General features: G+C 36.3%; 1 protein-coding gene across 3 annotated transcripts in view; it reads left to right on the forward strand.

The window, feature by feature from the left end:
- Positions 1–19,819, forward strand: part of llgl2 (LLGL scribble cell polarity complex component 2) — a 93,758-nt gene that overhangs the window by 17,072 nt on the left and 56,867 nt on the right. For 2 of the 3 annotated variants that reach the window (XM_061908614.1, XM_061908615.1), the window contains exons 2-6: positions 6,218–6,327; positions 13,545–13,642; positions 14,589–14,670; positions 15,534–15,649; positions 19,501–19,659. In XM_061908614.1, coding sequence (XP_061764598.1) covers positions 6,253–6,327; positions 13,545–13,642; positions 14,589–14,670; positions 15,534–15,649; positions 19,501–19,659 — 530 coding nt within the window. In that variant the 5' untranslated portion in view covers positions 6,218–6,252. The remainder of the gene's footprint in view (positions 1–6,217; positions 6,328–13,544; positions 13,643–14,588; positions 14,671–15,533; positions 15,650–19,500; positions 19,660–19,819) is intronic. The other variant, XM_061908616.1, reaches the window with a different exon arrangement.

Below are 19,819 nucleotides of genomic sequence, written 5' to 3' on the forward strand. Positions count from 1 at the left end.
GAAAGAACTTAGTAAGAAGCAAAAGAAAAACAACCAACTATGGATGACAAAAGGACTGATAAATGCTTGTCACAAAAAAAAACACACATTATATCCAATATTTATAACACAGAGATCTATAGAGGCAGAAAATACGTATAAGAAATATAAAGCAAGCTAATTGCTGTACTACGAACATCTAAGGGGGAATACTACAGTCAATTATTAAACAAGAACAGAAACAACATAAGAGAAACATGGGGCATCCTAAATAGCATCGTTAAAAATGGTGCTAAGAAAGATTACCCCCAGTACTTTCTAGATGTTAATACAAAAAAATGACAATATGAACCAAATAGTTGAACGTTTTAATGATTATTTTGTTAATATCGGAAAAAAATCTGGAACAAACAATTCCAAATGCAGATGATGGGTCTGTTGAGAACTTGAGTGCAGCTCATAGACAGAAATCCCAATTCCATGTTTCTTAAAAAGGTGACAAAAGAAGTAGTAATCAAAATTGTAAATCTAAGACCTCAACTGACTGTCAATGGAATAGATATGGTAACGATAAAAAAGGTTATAGAAGACATTTCAGAACCTCTTACATATATCAGTAACGTATCATTTCAAACTGGCAAATTCCCTGACAAAGTGAAAATTGCAAAAGTTGTACCAATTCATAAGAATGAAGACACACACCAGTTCACTAACTACAGACCAGTTTCATTACTTCCACAATTCTCCAAAATCATGGAAAAACTATCCAATAGCCGATTAGATAAATTCACCAACAAAAGTGGGACGCTCGTGGAGAATCAATTTGGATTTAGAGCAAATATCTCAATATCAATAGCATTAATCAAAATAACAGAGGAAATTACCAATGCAATAGACGGTAAAGAATGTGCAGCCGCAATATTCATGGATTTAACAAAATTATTTGACACAATCATGATATTTTAATACAAAAACTAGAACGATATGGCATCAGAGGTTTGGTATTGAACTGGGTAAGAAGCTATTAAACCAACAGAAAGCAATACTGTAAGTGAAGATGGGTGAAAATATGTCAACACGGTTGGATATATCTTGTGGTGTACCCGAGGGATCAATACTGGGACCAAGATTGTTTGATTTTTATATAAACGACATTTGTAAAGTTACAAAGGACTTGAAGTTAGTTTTATTTGCAGACGACACAACTGCTTTCTGTTCAGGAGAGAACACACAGAAGATAATACAAATAACGGAAGAAATGAACAAATAAAAAAAATGGTTTGATAAAAACAGACAATATCTTTGAATCTCAGTAAAACTAAAATAATGCTATTTGGTAACCGTAGAAAAGAGCATCAGACACGAATACAAATAGACGGAGAAGATATTGAAAGGGTAAAAGAAACCAGATTTTTTGGAGTATTAATAGATGATCAAATGAACTGGAAATCTCATATACAAAACATACAACATAAGGTGGCAAAAAACATTTCAATAATGAATAAAACAAAATAAGTCTGGGGCCAAAAATCACTTTATATTCTCTACTGCTCGCTAGTGTTACCATATCTGAGTTATTGTGCAGAAATATGGGGAGACAACTACAAATGTGCGCTACATTCATTAACTGTGTTACAAAAAAGATTACAATAATACATAATGTTGGATATAGAGAACATACAAACCCTTTACTTATTGAGTCAAAAATATTAAAGCTTGTGATTTGGTAAAATTGCAAACAGCTAAATTGATGTACAAAGCAAATTATAAATTGCTACCAAAGAATGTACAATTCTTCTCAACTAAAGAGGAGAAATATAACCTTAGAGGTCAATTTAATTTAAAACATTTGTATGCACGTACAACACTTAAAACCTTTTGCATATCAGTATGTGGAATTAAATTATGGAATGGATTAAGTAAAGAAGTTAAACATTGTACTGATATGATCCACTTTAAGAGGCTGTTCAAATTAATAGTGCTTACAAAGTACAAAGAAGAATTATGAGAAACACTTTCAACCTTATTGAAAATAAGATCTTCATAATAATAATAATAATGATAATAATGGATTAGATTTATATCGCGCTTTTCTATTGTTACATACTCAAAGCGCTCACAGTGAAGTGGGAACCCATCATTCATTCACACATGGTGGTGGTAAACTACATCAGTAGCCACAGCTGCCCTGGGGTAGACTGACGGAAGCGTTGCTGCCAGTTTGCGCCTACGGCCCCTCCGACCACCACCAATCATTCATTCACCAGTGTGAGCGGCACCGGGGGCAAGGGTGAAGTGTCCTGCCCAAGGACACAACTGCAGCAATTTGGATGCCAATAGGTGGGAAGCAAACCTGCAACCCTCAGGTTTCTGGCATGGCCGCTCTACCCACTATGCCATGCCGCCCCCTCTCAGTATGTCAATAATAACTCAATTAATTAAGTACATATTACAAAACTGTCGTGTTACTCATTCATGGATGTCATTTTGCTATTTTGATATTTTGCTGTAAAGAAGGTCAGTGAATGAATGTATATATTTGTGGGCGCTCTGGCGTGGGAAAGGGGTAGTATTAAATAAGCTTTGCTTCTTCGTACTCCTTTTTGGACATGATGTATTGTGTATTGTGAAATGATGAAATTGCCTGTTGTATAATGTTGTAGGTATGTCATGTTCGAAATAAACTAAGAAAAGAAAAAAAAGAATGTAGCAGCCTAGTTTTGAATGGCAGGGTCCCTGCTATCACATGTCGATACAAATATAACATTTACATAATAAAAAAACAACTACAGGCTTCTCAAATGCTGTAATAAATTAAGCATAATGAATTGACTTGAAACTGTTTAATGTTACACTTTTCATATGTAGAAGAAAAGTTGTCATTTTATTTCATTTAAGCAACAACTTGAGGCAGTTTAATGTGGATTAACGTGGGCAGAATTATTATAGTGTTCCCAATGTTAAAAGGATCAAGCCATTGTTTCCAAATTTGGTAGATAAATAACCCAAAAATTTATATTTTGTTTTCTTACTGTACCGAAAATTAACCGAACCCTGACCTCTAAACCGAGGTACGTACAGAACCGAAATCTTTGTGTACCGTTACACCCCTAGTTACACCCATTTTATATATATATATATATATATATATAGATATATATATATATATATATATTTTATTTTTTATTTTTTTATTTTTATTTTTTTTAATTTATTTTATTTTATTTTATTTTTTTAAATTTTAGCAAATGTATTAGTAATAAAAAGGTAAGAAATCACATTTATATACAGTAAGTATTCGCAGCCTTAGCGCAATACTTTGTTGATGACCTCTTCAGAGATGTTCAATCGGATTCAAGTCCGGGCTCTTGACCGACCGGGCCGCTCAAGGACATTTACAGAGTTGTCCTGAAGCCATTACTTTGATGTCTTGGCTGTGTGCTTAGGGTCATTGTCCTGATAAAACAGGGGTAGGCAACCCAAAATGTTGAAAGAGCCATATTGGACCAAAAATACAAAAACAAATCTGTCTGGAGCCTCAAAAAATTAAAAGCCATATTACATACAAATAGTGTGTCATGAGATATACTGTACATTGAATTATGAGGACTTAAAGGAAACTAAATTAGCTCATATATAGCTACAAATGATGCCTAATGATGCGATATGTTCATACAGCTAGCCTAATAGCATGTTAGCATTGATTAGCTTGCACTCATGCGGTGACCAAATATGTCTGATTAGCACTCCACATAAGCCATCAACAAAACTCACCCTTGTGCATTCATGCACAACGTTAAAAGTTTGGTGGACAAAATGAGACAGAAAAAAATGGCATTAAACACGTCTGAGAAAGTTATACATGTAAACAAAATACGGTGAGTTCAGGGACCGCCAAAATTAGTAGGACAAAACGGCGCTCGCCAAATACTTGAATCAGTGAAGCATTTTTAATACAAACAGTGTGCTTTGTAGCAATTAGGGAGGTTTGTGTCATGTTTGTCCTCCTAAAGAAACCAAATTGATACAAAAAATGTATTTTTTCCCTCATCTCTTTCCATTTTTCTTATATTTTTGAAAAAGCTCCAGAGAGCCACTAAGGCGGCGCTAAAGAGCTGCATGCGGCTCCAGAGCCGCGGCTGGCCGACCCCTGTGCTAAAAGATGAACTGTTGCTCCAGTCTGAGTGCAAGAGCGCTCTGGAGCAGGTTTTCATCCAAGATGCCTGTGTACATTGCTGCTTTCATCTTTCCTTCTATCTTGACTAGTCTCCCAGTTCCTGCCACTAAAAATGAGCGGTGCCTGGTTTCCTACATATGTATATAACGCCCGCCATTCACACCAATGAGTAACATATTTGTCTCATCAAACCAGAGAATTCAGTTTCTCATGGTCTGAGAGTCTTTCAGGTGCATTTTGGCAAAGTTTTATGAAGGAATGGCTTCTGCCTGGCCACTGCCATACAGGCCAGTTTTGTGGATTTTTGCAGAGATGGTTGTCTTTCTGTAAGGATCTCTTCTCCCCACAGGAATGCTGTAGCTCTGACAGAGTGACTATCTGGTTCTTGGTCAACTCCCTGACTAGGGCCCTTCTCTCCCACTGCTCAGTTTAGACGGCCGGCCAGCTCTCAGAAGAGTCCTGGTGTTTCCAAACTTCTTCCATTTAAGGATGATGAAGGCCACTATGCTCATTGAGGCCTTCAAGGAGGCAGATATTTTTCTGTACCCTTCGCCAGATTTGTGTCTTAAGACAATCCTGTCTCGGAGGTCTATAGAAAATTCCTTCCACTTCATTCTTTGTTCGTGAGCTGCCATTCACTGTTCAGTGTGGGACGTTTTATATATGTAGACAGGTGTGTGCCTTTCCAAATCATGTCCAACTCACTGAATTTACCACAGGTGGACTCCAATTAAGCTTTAGGAACGTATTAGGGATGATCAGTTGAAACAGGATGCCCTTAAATATACTTAATAGGAAACGCTGTGAATACTTATGTAGATGTGACTGCAAAGTTTTTATTTTTAATACATTTGCAGAAAATTCTAAAAATATTCTTTCACATTGTCATTATAAGGTATTGTGGGTAGAACTTTGATCTTTGCATTTTATTCTTTTTTAGAATCACTGTTATCACTTTCTGGGTGCACTGTAAGTAGTTCCATCCAAACTTTGGTATTCATAGAAAATTCAATAAAGTAATGGTTCTGTCAGTTTTTGTATTTCTCTTACATACACAAAAAACACAAATGTGCTGTAAAATACTTGGCAACCAATACATTTGACATTGTATTAGTATTTCTCAAATTCTGGATGCATTGTATATTTATTTGTCCGAGCCTTAATATCAATATTTAGAGCTGTAATCATGTGGTTATATTTTGCATGCATGTATAATGTGGTGAGTCAGTGAAGTATTGTTTATTTGTTTAACTGAATGATATAAATGGGTAAGAAGGTGTTCGTCTTTCACTTGGTGTGTGGCCACACAGTAAAAAGTATTTTGTTAATGCTAAAGTCCAAAAGTATGGATTGCAGCTCAATATTTTGTTAGATGAACTCATGTTATGAATTTACAAAATGATTACATTCATACTTTTTCAACATATTTGGGTTTTGGAAGTTTATTACGCATTGGAGTCGTAGCAAATGTTTGGATCTCACGCAGCAAAGCTGCTGCTACACAGCCAATATGGTATCTCATGTTATTGTTACCACTCAATTATTTCTATAAAATAAACTCTACAAAAACTCATTTATTATGCAAATAACATATTGAAATCATCTTGTATGCCTTCCTCCGTTCTAAAGTTTTCATCTAAAGTGTCTAAAATCTAAATAATTGCCCTCCCGTGGTATATAGTCACACTCCTGATAACGATCTGATTGTTTAGATACTAATTCTAATTGAAATGGGACATTTATTGGTTGATTAATGCATCACTTGGAGTATCCTATGTGAATTTAGCAATTTTGCTCATGGTTACAGAACAGAAGGATTGTGCAAAAAGTATCAAACCATTGAACATCCATATATCCGTCCATTTTCTACCGCTTGTCCGGGGGGAGCTGCAGCCTATCTCAGCTGCATTCGGGCGGTAGGCGGGCTACACCCTGGACAAGTCGCCACCTCATCGCAGGGCCAACACAGACAGTTTGAACCCAAATATCCCTACTTATTGTACGTTTATTCAGTATAATATGTATAAAAAAATAAAAAGTTTATTTTGTTTTTTTCCTCAGCATGTCAGCTGGGCTGAAGGCTCCACGCTGTCAGGATGAAAAAGTTTAGGCGACATGGCCAGGAGTCACAGCGAGATCGACTCAAACAGGAACTCTTCCAGTTTAACAAGGCAAGTGAGACAATGCACACACTAAATTTGATCTAGTCAAACCACAAATTCCTTTAAGTAGAATAAATAACTACTAAATAAACAAAGAAAGAAGCATCTTTATTTTGTCACGTTCACAATGTACAGTAACATTTGTTATTTACATTTTATCCATCCTTTTGAGGAGCAGTGGGCAGCCTTCGTGCAACCCAGGGACCAGATTCAGGTCGTAGGTCAGCAGCAATAATAAGAAATAATTAAAATGACACTCGCAACTTGCAGCACATTTGATTTTCAGTAAAGACGAAAAGGAAAAAAAAGGAAAAATTACGATTTGACATTTTTACCTTGTGATAAACTACAAAACCCAAAACCAGTGAAGTTGTTGAAAATGTTTTTTTTCAATGTATATTCAATTGAATAAACTGCGAAGACAATATATTTAATGTTCTAACTGAGACACAATTTTTTTTTTTGCAAATCATTTACATAGAATTTAATGGCAGCAACACATTGCAAAAAAGTTGTCACAGGGGCATTTTTACCACTGTATTACATGGCCTTTCCTTTTAACAACACTCTGTAAACTTTTGGGAACTGAGAAGACCGTTTTTTTGAAGCTTTTCAGGTGGAATTCTTTCCAATTCTTGCTTAATGTACAACTTAATTTGTTTAACAGTCTGGGGTCCATCCATCCATTCATTTGCTACCGCTTATTCCCTTTCGGAGTCGCGGGGGGTGCTTGTGCTTATCTCAGCTACAATCGGGGAAAAGGCGGCGTACACCCTGGACAAGTTGCCACCTCATCACAGCAGTCTGGGGTCTCCGTTGTGATATTTTAGGCTTCATATTGCGCCACATATTTTCAATGGGGGACAGGTCTGGACTACACGCAGGCCAGTCTAGTACCCGCAGTCTTTTACTATGAAGCCACGTTGTTGTAACACTTGGCTTGACATGGTCTTGCTGAAATAACAGGGTATGCGCGGGGTCTTAAAAAGTTTAAAAAGTCTTAAATCCAATCATTTGACTTTTAGGCCTGAAAATGTCTAAAATTCTCCTAAAATCTAATAAAAGGTCTTAAATACGATTGTGAAAGGTCTTAAAAAATCTATTGACATTACTTTTATTTAAAACATGCATAAACTTCAGTCTCGCTTTGAAATGTTTCGGTTTTTGAGGACGCTTTAACGTAACTACACAGCGGAACTAAATGTGCTGCCCTGTCAGAATTTGTCCGACACCACCAGCTATTGCTGTGCGTGCGCAGCTTTATGTTGACTGCTTAGTTAGCATAGCAGTGAAAAACTTAAGGAAAGCCCACAGCAAAGCCAAAGTACTTGCATAAGATGGGTAAGTAAAAGTTCAACAATTTGTGTCGGCTGAATGATCAATTTAATGCATGGTTGAAGCCAGTTGATGGAAACGTATTAAGTGTTTAGTACCCTGACTTGCTGGCTTTGAGGAGGGAATCTGATTGAAATGATGATGTAAAAGTCAAATGTCCGGGATTAATCTGTGTCAAAAGATGCTAAAACGCCACAAACACTTGCACAACTTTACGAAGATAAACGTAATCCCCCCCAAAGGAGTGTAATGTGGGTTAAGTGGCGCCAATTGCCGAAAGAGATCACTATGAGTAGTAGTGCAATAATACTATTATACAAAAAGCACACTCTGATTTATCTGTATTAGTATTAAAACCCCCAAAAAACCCAAAACGTAATTCTCTTATATTATTTCTATTATTTGTTCCAATAATTTCAGGTCAGCTTCTCATGCCTAATCTTTTCTCCAAGTTTATACAGCAACCGACATTAAAAGCGTTTGCTTGTTTAGTGTACATTAAAAGTGGTTTCCTGTTTAGTGTTTACACTCATTTTATTGTGGGATGAGAAAAGCAATGGAGAGTTGCCAGTGTCATCTTGTCATGCCTAAATACAAACTAATCCTTGTGTATTAGCAATATGTTTTCAAAAAAGTCACAAAAAACAGGTAAAAATGTATCCATACACATCAGATACCAAATGAGCTGAGCACATTTGAATGTTATCCACATTATTCACATCGAAATTATTTTTTTGACTTGCAAGCCATAATCCCCTTCCTTCTTTTTAGACAATCACTCTGTCTGCACACACTGTTTTTCACAACTTTGTGCAGATACAGTAGTACTGTAGATGTTTTTATCGGTTTGCTCAGTTCTGACAGCCAAAAAAACGTTGCCAAAGTTAACCATTTAGCTTTACAAGAGATGCTAACTTTCCATTTCACAGACAATACTGTGTATTGTTGTGCTTTCCTCTACCATTGCTGATGTTGATGTTACATTAATCACTTGATATGAAGCACACTGCACTTTTTGCAAGAAAACCCTTCAATGGCAAATCTGAAAATTGGCTGTTATGTTTGCTAATATTTTTTTTAATTTGTTTACACAGAAAAGCTCCTGGTGTATTTATTTAGTTTAACCATTTTGTTTTCCAAAGTGAAAGAGCAGTGAATGAATTCATATACCTAAAATTCATTCTGGACCTCTGATTTTACTTTGTCATTGTATTTTTTGTCTGTATGGATGTGAAATGGTCTTAAATTATTTTCAAGATGGTTTTAAAAACATTTGACATGTTGAAAGCTGCAGAAGCCCCTAATAAGCGGGGGTTTCCCTGATAACGTTGCTTGGATGTCAACATATGTTGCTCCAAAACCTGTATGTACCTTTTTAAGCATTATTGGTGCCTTCACAGATGTGTAAGTTACCCATGCCTTGGGCATTAATACACCCCTGTACCATCACAGATGCTGGCTTTTGAACTTTGTGCCTCTAACAATCCAGATGGTTCTTTTCCTCTTTACACATAACACTTTTACACTTGGCATCGGTCCATCTTAGATGAGCTCGGGGCCAGCGAAGCCGGCGGCGCGTCTGGGTGTTGTTGATAAATGGCTTTCGCTTTGCATCGTAGAGGTTTTAACTTGCACTTACAGGTGTAGAAACGAACTGTAGTTACTGACAGTGGTTTTCTTAAGTGTTCCTGAGCCCATTTGGTGATTTCCTTTTATACACTGATGTCGGTTTTTGATGCAGTACTGCCTGAGGGATCAAAGGTCACGGGCATTCAATATTGGTTTTCAGCTTTGCTGCGTTCAGGCAGTGATTTTTCTAGATTCTCGGAACCTTTTGATAGACCTTAGATTGTGAAATCCCTAACTTCCTTGCAACAGCTCGTTAAGAAATGTTGTTCTTAAACTGTTTAACAATTTGCTCATGCATTTGTTCCCAAAATGGTGACCCTCCCCCATCCCTGTTTGTGAATGACTGAGCATTACATAGAATATGCGTTTATACCCAATCATGGCACCAACCCAATTAGCCTGTTCACCTGCGGGATGTTCCAAATAAGTGTTTGATGAGCATTCCTCAACCTTCTCAGTCTTTTTTGGCATTTGTGCCAGCTTTTTCAAAACATGGTGCAGGCATCAATTTCCAAATTAGCTAATATTTGCAAAAAATAACAAAGTTTTCCAGTTCGAACGTTAAGTATCTTTTCTTTGCAGTCTATTCAATTGAATATAGTTTGAAAAGGATTTGCAAATCATTGTATTCTGTTTTTATTTACGATTTACACAACTTGCCAACTTCACTGGTTTTGGGGTTTGTAAATATTTAATTTACATTGTTACACCTCCATCCCGTGTTTTTGTTTGATTGGATTTTTGATCAAAAATTGAAATAATCAGCATTGATAAGGCTAATGCCCCCCATGTACTTGGTATTGAATCAATACTCAAATCTGTAGTATCGTCCAAAACTAATCTAAAGTATCCAAAGAACAGAAAAATAAGTGCTTATTACATTTTACAGAAGTGTAGCTAGAACCCTGTAACAGTAGAAAGTAACTAGCTAATCACAGTAATAAGCAAGGAGATTAACAGTATCTAGAAAATACAACTGGAAATGAATGTTACCGCATACATCAGCAGCTAAATTAGAGGCCTTTGTAAGCAGTTTTGAAATGGTTATATTATCAATAATATAACAAATAATTAGGGGTGTAAAAATTATTCAGTACAAACAGAAAAACAATTTCAATTTTAGAGATATTAATGCATTGTTTGGCGAGCCTCTGTAATGATTTTATATTTAGTATGAATAGGTTGATGTCTGGTTTGAAAGTCATGCATCGGGTAATTTGAGCTGTACTGCAAAATATGGCCGCTCCAATATTGTGAGACTTCTGTGATGATGAAATACAACTGACAGTAATAGAGCAACACGGTAGACAGCACCGAAAGAGTTCACAAACAATGCACCCCTGAATATTAAATCTAAAGGATGGTAAACAGTTGGATTAAAAAAAAAAGAAAATAAAAGAATGCTCTGTTGGATAAAAGTACAGCCATTTGTAACCTTTGGAAAGCAGCGATAAAGTAGCGGCAGTACGACTATTCGGAGCACTCACCTGTTGTGAGGTAATGAAAACACTGAAGTGGGCGATGTGCGAGCTAGGAATGCTAATGCTAGCAGAGCTACCATCTGACAAGACATGCAAGGACAGTGATTTGAAAGACTTCCAGCCCCAATTTAGCTACAATTTTGTGAGGTAATCCCAGCATCTATACTGCTGTTCATTGTGCTAAAGATAAAGACCCAGCTGCACAGTAACCAACAGAATGGCACTTTCAAAAGTATTTGATCTTCTACACTAAAGCTGCTGTGTAGTTTACACAGTGGCACTTAATTGTATCTTGTACCTGTGTTACTGTAGTGTCATAACACTTCTACTTGATGCACAGCTTTTTTTGTTTTTTTTTCCTTTTGCAATATCAGCATATAACAATAAATAATTGGTAGCTTTTCCAAAAGTGGTTTGTTTACATCTTTTTTTTGTAAAGTTTATGAATTGTATTGCCTTGACGTTGTAGTTCTACAATTTGCTCATAATTAATACAGGAACCACATGTTTTGTCTGTGTCTATTTAAAAAAATAAATATTCTGAAATGATACATGATACATAAAAAAAAAAAATCATTCTGCATCGAATCACATTAAATCGTAATGTTTTAAAAAGTATTGTTAGCGAATCGTATTGCAACCCATGTATCTAGATGCATATCAGATCACCACTTAGACGTGCAGTTTGCAACTTCTTCACAGTACTATTTTTCAAAGCGAAATAATATAACAAGGACACCAACGGCAATCTTAAATCGTAAATAAAATTAGCAAAAGTCAGTTAACAATGGTGCCAATAAAGCGTTCTATAAAACATCTAAAAGCCTCCATCATCGTTTTTTGCAGATAGTGTAAATATGTAAGTAATTAAGTAACAGGCACATTCATAATAACGATTAATATTTAAATATTTTGCTTATTTTAGGCATCTGGTGGTGTATTACAAAACCAAAAACCAGTGAAGTTGGCACGTTGTGTGTATCGTAAATAAAAATGAAATGATTTGCAAATTCTTTTCAACCTATTTTCAATTGAATATACTGTAAAGACAAGATACTTAACGTTCGAACTGAAAAACTCATTTGGAATTTGATGTCTGCAATATATTTAAAAAAAACTGGCACAAGTGGCAAAAAGTAGAGGAATGCTCATCAAACACTTATTTAGAACATCCCACAGGTGAACAGGCTAATTGCGATCAGGTGGGTGACATGATGGGGTATAAAAGCAGCTTCCATGAAATGCTCAGTTATTCACAAAGAAGGATGGGGCGAGGGTCACCACTTTGGGAACAAATGCGTGAGCATATTGTCGAACAGTTTATCAACTTAAAATTCTCAGTTTACTTGCCAAACATAAATTCCAAGGTATAGTAGCGGCGCACACTAATTTAATTGTATTATGACTTAGTAAGGTTTTTATTGTTTTTTATGGTCTTTTTTTGGGGGGGAGGGTTCATGTATGTATGTGTTTTTGTGTGTGTGTGTGTGTGTGTGTGTGTGTGTGTGTGTGTTTGTATACATATAATCGTGTCCATGGTTTTATGTTTTCATAACACTTTTCAGTATTTGTGTCCATGGGTGTGTTTTTTTTTCCTCCACTGACTGTTAAATTTCGATTCTTTGAAATGTGTCTTCTTGTATCTCCTTCCCCCTGTTGTTCAATGTTTTGTGGACATTTATATTGCAAACAATTTCAATGTAAACAGCTGTCTATGTGTTGTAAAAATTTGAAATCCTAAATAAATCTTAAATTAAAAAAATTGTTAAACAGATTAAGAACAACATTTGTCAACGAGCTGTTGCAAGGAATTTAGGGATTTCACCATCTGCGGTCCATAATATCTCTTAATCAATACGCCGCTAACAGCAGTCCCTTAACAATAGGACTTTTAATAACAATATCGCCAATACCTGGTTAATATTCAGGTCACGACATCTAAATGAAGCATTGTTGGCGGTTTTTAGATGTTTTTTTTAAAAGGTGCAATAGATGCCATGATGTCATAAATCCCATTACCTCCATTGTTAGCTGACTTTTGAAAGCGTTTATTTACAAGTTTAATGCATACAAATAGAAAAACCTATATATTTTGGTCTTACATAGGGATCGTGAATGATTTAAAAAAACAAAACAATGTGCAGTTCCCCTTTAAATCTCCACTGAGTTTCCTGGACTCCTTTTGTTCAGATTATTCTAATTCTGTAATGCTTCCAAAGAAAAAAATATCAACTGCAGTCAATTACAATCCACTAACAGGAAGAAAATGGGGCTTGATCTTGGAAAGTTGCTTGTGACACTGATGCCAAAAGTTCCCTCTCTTGCAGCCTGTTTTAAAGCGACAGATGAATATAACAAACATGCCTGGACATTGTAATTCCATTTGATTCTTTGACTGATACCTCTGCTAGGAGGCCATGTATTTGTTTGGGTTAGTCTCTTTGCATCATAGCTCAAAAAGATACGGACACATTTTTGATTAAACTTTCAAGAAATCTCAGCAATGGAAGTAATTCCATTTTACGGGTTGATCTAGATTATCGTCTGGTTGAAATTTTTTAAGATTTCTTTACTTTTGGGATATGGGGTTTGGTTGAAGCCTTTTTTTTTTCTGAGCACTTTTCTTGTTTTTTTTTATGGTCTGCATCTACGTAACAATTTTTTTTCAACTCAATTAGTCATTCGTGATAAATGTTTTCATAACCATTAAGTTTATCACCCTGATGGACATTTTTATTGCCACTGTTCACTCTCACTCTTCCCACTCTTTTTCCTGTCCAGACTGTAGAGCATGGTTTCCCCCATCAGCCCAGTGCTCTAGGATACAGTCCATCTTTGCAGCTGCTGGCCATTGGTACCCGTTCTGGAACAATCAAATTGTATCCTTCATTGATGTGTGTACTGTGTTTGTCTAATAGGGGGTGGCGTAGCTCGGTTTGTAAAGCAGCCGTGCCAGCAACTTGAGGGTTCTGGATTTGATTTCTGCTTCCGCAATCCTAGTCACTGCCGCTGTGTGGGCAAGACACTCTACCCACCAGCTCCAAGTGCCACCCACGCTGGTTTAAATGTAGCTTAACGACGTGGATAAGGGGGTTCAATATGTGAAATGCTTTGAGTCAGTAGAGAAAAAGCGCTATATAATTATTGTTCATTCCACTTCACTAATACTGCTGTCGTTTACTTATCATTATGCTGGAGGGCTACCCACCCGCAAAAAGTTAATTTGTTTTCTGCTCTAACAGTATATAGCACAAGTTCACAACAGAAGTAATTTATCCATATATTTGACATATAATTGACCTTACCATAGTCCTCTTATCTACATGACCGCATATCATTTTTTACCCCAGGTCCAAAGCTTTGGGGGGATTTTTCTGCGGATAAATTTGAATCACTCCTCCAGTTCCTTGTACCTGTTGACTGTATCCTAGCCTTCTTAGAGATGTGGGGGCACTGAGCATCCTTCTAATCATTTTTTTTTATAAAAGCGGTCTTTTTATAAAAAAAACAACAAAGAACTCACATGTACATAGGTATTCAAAGCCTTTGCAGTTACAGTATGAATAAATATTTATGAATGAATTGGTCATCTTTGATGTTCGTACTCACATCCCTAAAATAACTTAAGTTGCATTTAAAAGTTGATGGAAAAATGACAGCATTAAATATGTGTACGCTTTATTGTCCGACTAGTCGACTAATTGTTAAGATAGTGGTTCACTAGTCGACTGTCAAAATAGTTGTTAGTTGCAGCTCTATACTTCACGTTGCTCTCCTAGATTTGTTTGATGTGATTCTTTCAGTGTTTCCATGACCAAAGGTCAGGTATGGAGCCCCAGGCGTGGAGTTCATGGGCCTCCATGATGAAAATGCTGCAGTCACGCAAGTACACTTCCTTCCCCACCAGGTACTGCAAGCATAAAGCATTTCATATTTTTTCTTTTGAAAACCGACAAATGCAACATTTGTTTTTAATACAATTACCTTATTTTCCAGACTATAGAACGCACCAGTATATAAGCTGTAACAACTAAATCTCAGAATATTTTTTTTCTCCCATATATTAGCCGCACTGGACTGTAAGCCAAAGTTATATACACCATGAAATGTGTTATTTACATAGAAGAATTTTGTAAATGTTTTTGACATACCTGAATGTTGCGAGCTCAGTATAAAGAAAAATAAATCACCACAGTGACGTTTTGTAGAATTTACGGAGGAATTTGTGTAACTGAAACAATACAATAAAATGCTATTGTAAGGTAATAATACAAATAGACAGCCGTAAATGTGTTAACATATTAGCTCATGTTAACACTAGTTTTATTACATGATGATAGCGTTCACAAACATGCATGGAAACACTTCAACCGAAATCACACATGGGACGGTTTAGGAAGTAAGGATAGTTTTAGTTACGCTGTAAAACTTGCAACTGTTGCTTGAATGAAGAATTCATACAAGTAGAAACGCTATGGCCGAAAATAAGACGATTGTAAGCACTCAACAGAAATAAATTCAACGTTCACCATGCTGCACCTGCAGTGAGAGAACTCTTCCAAAAGATGGCGCCATATCACAAACAGTAACACACCTTTTCAGTGTCTGCCTGTGTTGAATGAAAACTATTACCGTTTTATAAACCACAGGGTTCAAAGTGTAGGAAGAAAGTAGCGGCTTATAGTCTGGAATTTAGAGTATTTTCACTGGTAATTATTTTTGGTGTTAAGTTTGTATTTTGTTGTTTGTTGTATAATGTATTGTCCTTAGGTTGAACTGGTGACTCTACTGGATGACAACAGCTTGCACATGTGGTCCTTGAAAGCCCACACAGGACTTTCTGAGCTTCTAGAGATAGGACGCTTCACACTCACTGGTCCACCTGGGTAAAATATACAAACACTGTGGATTTGATAAACATAATGACATGCAGTATTTCAATTTTTAAAAGGTTAGTTTTTTTTTTTAGATTTTTTCACCTTTCGATTCTGCTTAACAATTAGGTTCTCTTATCATTTGGGAAAAAAGATAAGATGGCTTAGCCTCAATGTTGTTTAGTTTTGCACTAACATGACTTGAGGCACGTAGCATAGAAAAAAACGTTTTAGAAGAAATCTAAAAAATGAAAGTCCAATCCAATCCCCTTTATTTATATAGCACATTTAAACAACAAAATGTTTCCAAAGTGCTGCACAACAATATTAAAAACATTGAAATTCTATCCTGAGCTCCACCAATGACTGAATAAAAACATAAAAGAAAAATAAATAATAATGAATAAATAAATAATAAATATAAAACCAAAATGAAAACAATATAAAATAAATATGATTAAATTATAAAAAATATGATTATATATGCTTATGAATATGATTAAAAACTCAATAGAATTTTACCAAATAAAACTTATAGAAATGACAAAATTTTTTTAAATTTCATAACATTTTATATTATTTTTAGTGATTTGTCATGTAACTAGAAAATATACAGTGCAATATACTGTGCAAATGTTTGTTTGGATTTACAAGGTAGAACTAATATCACTGAGGTTCATAACATGCACCACATGTTATTTTGAAACTTCTTTTGATATACATTTTTTTTATTAATGAATTTCATAAAGTCATTATCCAAGTGGGTGGAGAGTACTGGGAGAAGTATTTTCTTGGGTTAGCGATGCTATTTTCTTGGGTTAGTGATGCAATTGTATTAAACACATATTTAAGATAGTTTTTTTTTGAGGCATTTGAGTAATTAGTTTTAGTTAAAGTAAGCTTGTGTGTAGAATTTATTAAACTATCACTCCATGCTTGATGGAAAACCTCAAGTATCACCCCATTTGCATTCCAGCTTTCTACATGATAGTTTAGGAGTTCTGTTTTCTATTGTGAACCAGAGAGTACGCCTTTTTGGGGCCTTTTTAGCTTAAGCACTGCTATACTATCAATGGCGTTGCGCAGGGCATTGTTAAAGTTTTTAGCGAGGTTATCGATAGAGCCCACATAATTTGGGAAGGGTGCCATTACCGAACACAGTAGGCCAGCAAGAGTCGTAGTTGTGACCGCATTAATGTTCTGACTGCTAAAGCAGTGGTTATTAGACAGCTTGTTGACAATGAGTCTAGGGTATCCGCAGGGTCTTAAAGTCTAAAAAATGTAATAATTAAAATTTAAGGCCTTAAAATGTCTAAAATTATCCTAAAATCTCATAGAAAGTTCTAAATACGAGTTTGTAAGGTCTTAAAAATCTATTGATGTTACTTTTATTTAAAACATGCATAAACTTCAGTCTCGCTTTGAAATGTTTTGATTTTTGAAGACGCTATATCGTAACTACACAACGGAAGTAACTGTGCTGCCCGGTCAGAATTTAGCGAACACCACCAGCTATTGCTGTGCGCGCGCAGCTTTGTGTTGACAGCTTAGTTAGCATAGCAGTGGAGAAAACTTAACGAAAGCCCACATCAAAGCCAAATTACTTGCATAAAATGTTTGGTACTCCGGCTTCCTCCCACTTCCAAAGACATGCACCTGGGGATAGGTTGATTGCCAACACTAAATTGGCCCTAGTGTGTGAATGTGAGTGTGAATGTTGTCTGTCTATCTGTGTTGGCCCTGCGATGAGGTGGCGACTTGTCCAGGGTGTACCCCGCCTTCCGCCCGATTGTAGCAGAGATAGGCGCCAGCGACCCCAAAAAAGGGAATAAGCGGTAGAAATGGATGGATGGATGGAAGTTCAACGATTTGTGTCCCGTATGAAGTGTTTAGTACCCAGATGTGCAGCCATTGAGGAGGGAAGCTGAATGGAATAATAATGTAAAAGTCAAAACTCTGGGATAAGTTAGTGTCAAAAGATGCTGAAACGCCAAAAACACTTGCACAACTTTTCAAAGAAAAACATAACGACTTATTTGGTAAATCGGAAAATTGGCTGTTACAATGTTTGCTAATATTCTTTTCAATTAGTTTGCCCTAGAGAAACTCTTGGCGTATTTAGTTAGTTTAACCATTTTATTTTTCAATGTGAAAGAGCAGTGAATGAATTAATATACTTAAAATTAATTCTGGACCTCTGATTTTACTTTGTCGTTGGAATTTTCCGTATGGATGTGAAATGGTCTTAAATTATTTTCAAGATGGTCCTAGAAAGTCTTAAATTTAACATGTTGAAACCTGCAGAGACCATGGAGTCAGAGATTCAAATTTTATAAAGTAGTGATCGGACATTACTTTAGTGTATGAGAGTACCATAACTTTGAAGGGGGTGACACCCCGGAGAAGGACTAGGTTTGGCAAGGGCAAGGGCAAGGCAAGGCAAGGCAAGGCAACTTTATTTATATAGAACATTTACAACTATTTTTAAATTGAACCAAAGTGCTTTACAGGTCTTACAGGTCTGTCGTATTATCGTTGCGATGCGTGGGTTCATTTATTTGTGTAAAACCACAGGTGTCAATTATATTCTAAATTGCCACACACATGGGGTATTAATATGGATATTAAAAGCCTTCATTTAAATTATGTAATCTTCTTACGTCACTAGATCAGCAACAGACCCAGCGAATTCGCTTATCAAGTCTGAATAGGGCTCATGGGGGAGATGGACAGGTAGTGGTGTGACAGACCTCGTAGTAAGCACTTCAAATTATTTATATTTATTACTTGGGTTAGGGCTAAGGTTGAGGTTTTCATTGAAAAAATTCATCTGGTTTTAGCCAAGTCTTACTGAGACCAATGATTGTTGTCTCTAATGACTCCATTAACTAATGGCGCTTTGGGAGACACTGTTCTGATGTTTAAAAAGTCCATATTATAGGCAGTGAGCTATTTTGAGGCATTTTTGTTAAAATATCCGTAGTCGATCCATCCATTTTGTACCGCTTATTCCTTTCCGGGTCGCGCGATCTTCTGGAGCCTATCTATTGATATTAATAATATTACGTCAATTTCGCAAAGTGCTCTTCAAATAATTTCGATCACGTGTTTGAATTGATATGGTGGGCATCTTGAGATTATTTGCTTGGTGCTGCAATAGACTTAATGCTTTAAAATTTGCTATTTCAGTAGAATCCATGTCTACCTATGGCACAGTCACAAAAAACAACAACATTATGTTAGTTATTTATTAGGCTACAAGAAATGCTGTGTGCAGGAATTTTCCAGCCTTGTGCTGGTTAGTTCTAGCTTAACTGACTCCTCATCCAGGCTAACAGGCGCTCTCGTTGATGTTGCAAAACCTCTCTCTCATCTTCTCTGGGCCATTGCTTTTTTTCCACTTTGATGTTGTTTTTCTGAGCCATCTGTCTCTATCGGCACTGGGCTAGAGCCTCCCCTCACACACTTCACATCACCGACATCGCAAATTGCTTTACCAATAGATGCACTGCTCTCATGTGCGCAGGAGCTGTATTTTACACATTAAATGAATCATTGAAGTAGTAAATTACAAATGAATGTTTTTTTCTGATCCAAATCTTACATTTGATTGATAAATGGCCGCAGCCCTCATTGTCATGTACTTTGTATTCTCATTCCTTCAGAGAAGAACAGTTAAAAAAAAAAAATCATTAATGGTCAAAAATTAACATACATTCATGCCTATGATAACTTCATGTGAACAGCTTACTACAATGGTATATATATATATATATATATATATATATATATGGTAATTTATTGTTGATTAAAAAAGGGCTCAAATTGTTAATTATATATCTCATCACCCTAACCCTCACTAGTGCCCCACCAAGTGTGACCAGGGTGACAGCAGTCCTGGCCCACTCCTCTGGCGAACTGTTGCTGCTGGGGACCGAAGGGGGCCATGTTTTTATTGTTGAAGTCCCTGGGTTCAGAGAACTAGAAGAGAGGAACATCAGTCTTGATGAAATTGCCAAAAGGTGAGCAAATTCACATTATCTTCTTTTTTTACCAAAAGTCCAGCACTTTTTGTTTCTGGTAGCTAAAGATCTTGGAACTACAGGGTTCTCGTGTCGACCTGCGTGGTTTGCATTTCCATCGCACTTCAAAAGTATTCATAAAACTTAGGCTGACGACAAA

The sequence above is a fragment of the Nerophis ophidion genome, linkage group LG08, assembly GCF_033978795.1.
Source record: "Nerophis ophidion isolate RoL-2023_Sa linkage group LG08, RoL_Noph_v1.0, whole genome shotgun sequence".
Taxonomy (NCBI): Eukaryota; Metazoa; Chordata; class Actinopteri; order Syngnathiformes; family Syngnathidae; genus Nerophis; species Nerophis ophidion.